The 1,642-nt window shown below is 52.1% G+C and overlaps 1 protein-coding gene across 1 annotated transcript in view; it reads left to right on the forward strand.

Moving 5' to 3' along the window:
- Positions 1-1,015, forward strand: part of LOC107301274 (avidin-like) — a 5,265-nt gene extending 4,250 nt beyond the window's left edge. The window contains exons 3-4 of the mRNA XM_015830521.1: positions 23-191; positions 982-1,015. Coding sequence (XP_015686007.1) covers positions 23-191; positions 982-1,015 — 203 coding nt within the window. The remainder of the gene's footprint in view (positions 1-22; positions 192-981) is intronic.
- Positions 1,016-1,642: the final 627 nt, after the last annotated feature.

Genomic DNA, 1,642 nt, shown 5'->3' on the forward strand with positions numbered 1-1,642 from the left:
CGCTGGCCGATTCCTCCCTCAGAATCCACCTCCGTCTTTGCGGGCCAGTATCTAAAGTCTCCTCCCTCAGAAGCCATCTCTGTCTTTGCGGGCCAGTATCTGAGGGACAAGAACGGAGAGGAGCAGCTGAGGACAACGTGGCTGCTGCGTGAGAAGGTGGAATCCGCTGCAGAGGATTGGGGGGCGACCAGGTAAGGAAACGCAGGGGCTGAAGTGCTGTGCCCCCTAACTAAAGGGGCCCTGGACACCTCTCTTTTTCTCTCTCTTCCACCCCCACCCAAAGTGGCTCTTGAAAGGGCGCCCCAAACGGGTTTGCCTCTCTCGGGATGTTTCCGCACCCAGAGCTGAGCAGCTCCTGCGGGAGAGGCTGGAGACTCCGGTTCTGCCACTCCCCCCACAAAGAAGCACAGCAAAGCTTTTGAGGAGCTTCCCCAGGTCCTTCTCGCTGACAAATGTGGTTTGAGTGGCAACACAGTCTGGGTTGCCCACAGCTGGCAACACTCAGATTTGGCATTAATTGCTCTACTCAAATCAGAGAGCAGTAGCCCAGCACAGTCCCCATATTTGTATGGGGCTAAGAGGCCACCTGGGTGCCTTCCCTGAGCACAAGGCCTGCAGCTCTTCTGCTCCCCTCCAAAGAGGCCACCTTCTCAGACAACTGGATGGAGCTGCTTCAAGGGAGGCCCCCAAAGACCGAGGAGAATTCGCCCAGCCTGCTCTGGGTCAGTGTCCTTCCCTTCATCAGACGTTGCCTGCAATGCCTGGCTGGGAATATACACGGCCCTCACCATCCCTGAGAACCAGAGCATCCATTTCCTTTGCCCCCCTTTTCATTCTCCCAGGGAATGACACGGTGTGTGTTTGTGTGTGTGTGTGTGTGTGTGTGTGTGATGATGATGATGATGATGTTCAGCCTGGGGAAGGGACACCAATCATGCCACCATGAATTTTGACATTTCCCTCCCTCCTGTTTCATTGTAGGGTTGGTACAGACACCTTCTACCGCACCAAGTGAGAGGATGAAGAGAGCAAGGCTTCCTTGGTTTCTGCCTTGGGGGTGAAATGGGGGTGTGACCCTTCCAACCTCACCCATCAGACGCTCTTCTCCAATAAAATGTTTGCCTGAGCAGCCTCAGCCTCCCTGGTCTTTCAGAAGCTCCTTGGGTGCCAGTCTGCAGGTTTCCAGGAAAGGCTTGATAGGACCCCCATCTGGAGGCGGGTGGGGGGCCCTCAAAGCTAGCTCTGGGGTAGTGTCTCTTTACACAGCCTTTGCCCTTGAAGACTTTGGGAACCTGCAGCCAGTCCACTGAGGATCTGACCTATTAATTTATTAGGTAATTATTAAAGTCTTTTTGCAAAGGAGCCATGAATTAGCTTCACCCAGTGCTGGTCCATCCGAATCGCTTGGCCTAAGCTTTGCTTCATAGAGTCTTTGTTAGAACTAGCAGTTAGCTAGAACCTATTTCGACACTTACCTGAAGAAGCCAAAGAGGTTGGCCACAAAGGGTTCAGTTATAACAATTGGATTTGCAAGGAAGAATTTTGCAAGTGGGGCCATTAGAAGAACAAGAAAACATAATGTGATATTTTGGTTAAAGATCCAGCAGATCAGGAACAGGTGACGAAATATAATGAAATTCTG

The sequence above is a fragment of the Protobothrops mucrosquamatus genome, unplaced genomic scaffold (assembly GCF_001527695.2).
Source record: "Protobothrops mucrosquamatus isolate PMUCROS unplaced genomic scaffold, P.Mucros_1.0 scaffold11138, whole genome shotgun sequence".
Classification (NCBI taxonomy): domain Eukaryota; kingdom Metazoa; phylum Chordata; class Lepidosauria; order Squamata; family Viperidae; genus Protobothrops; species Protobothrops mucrosquamatus.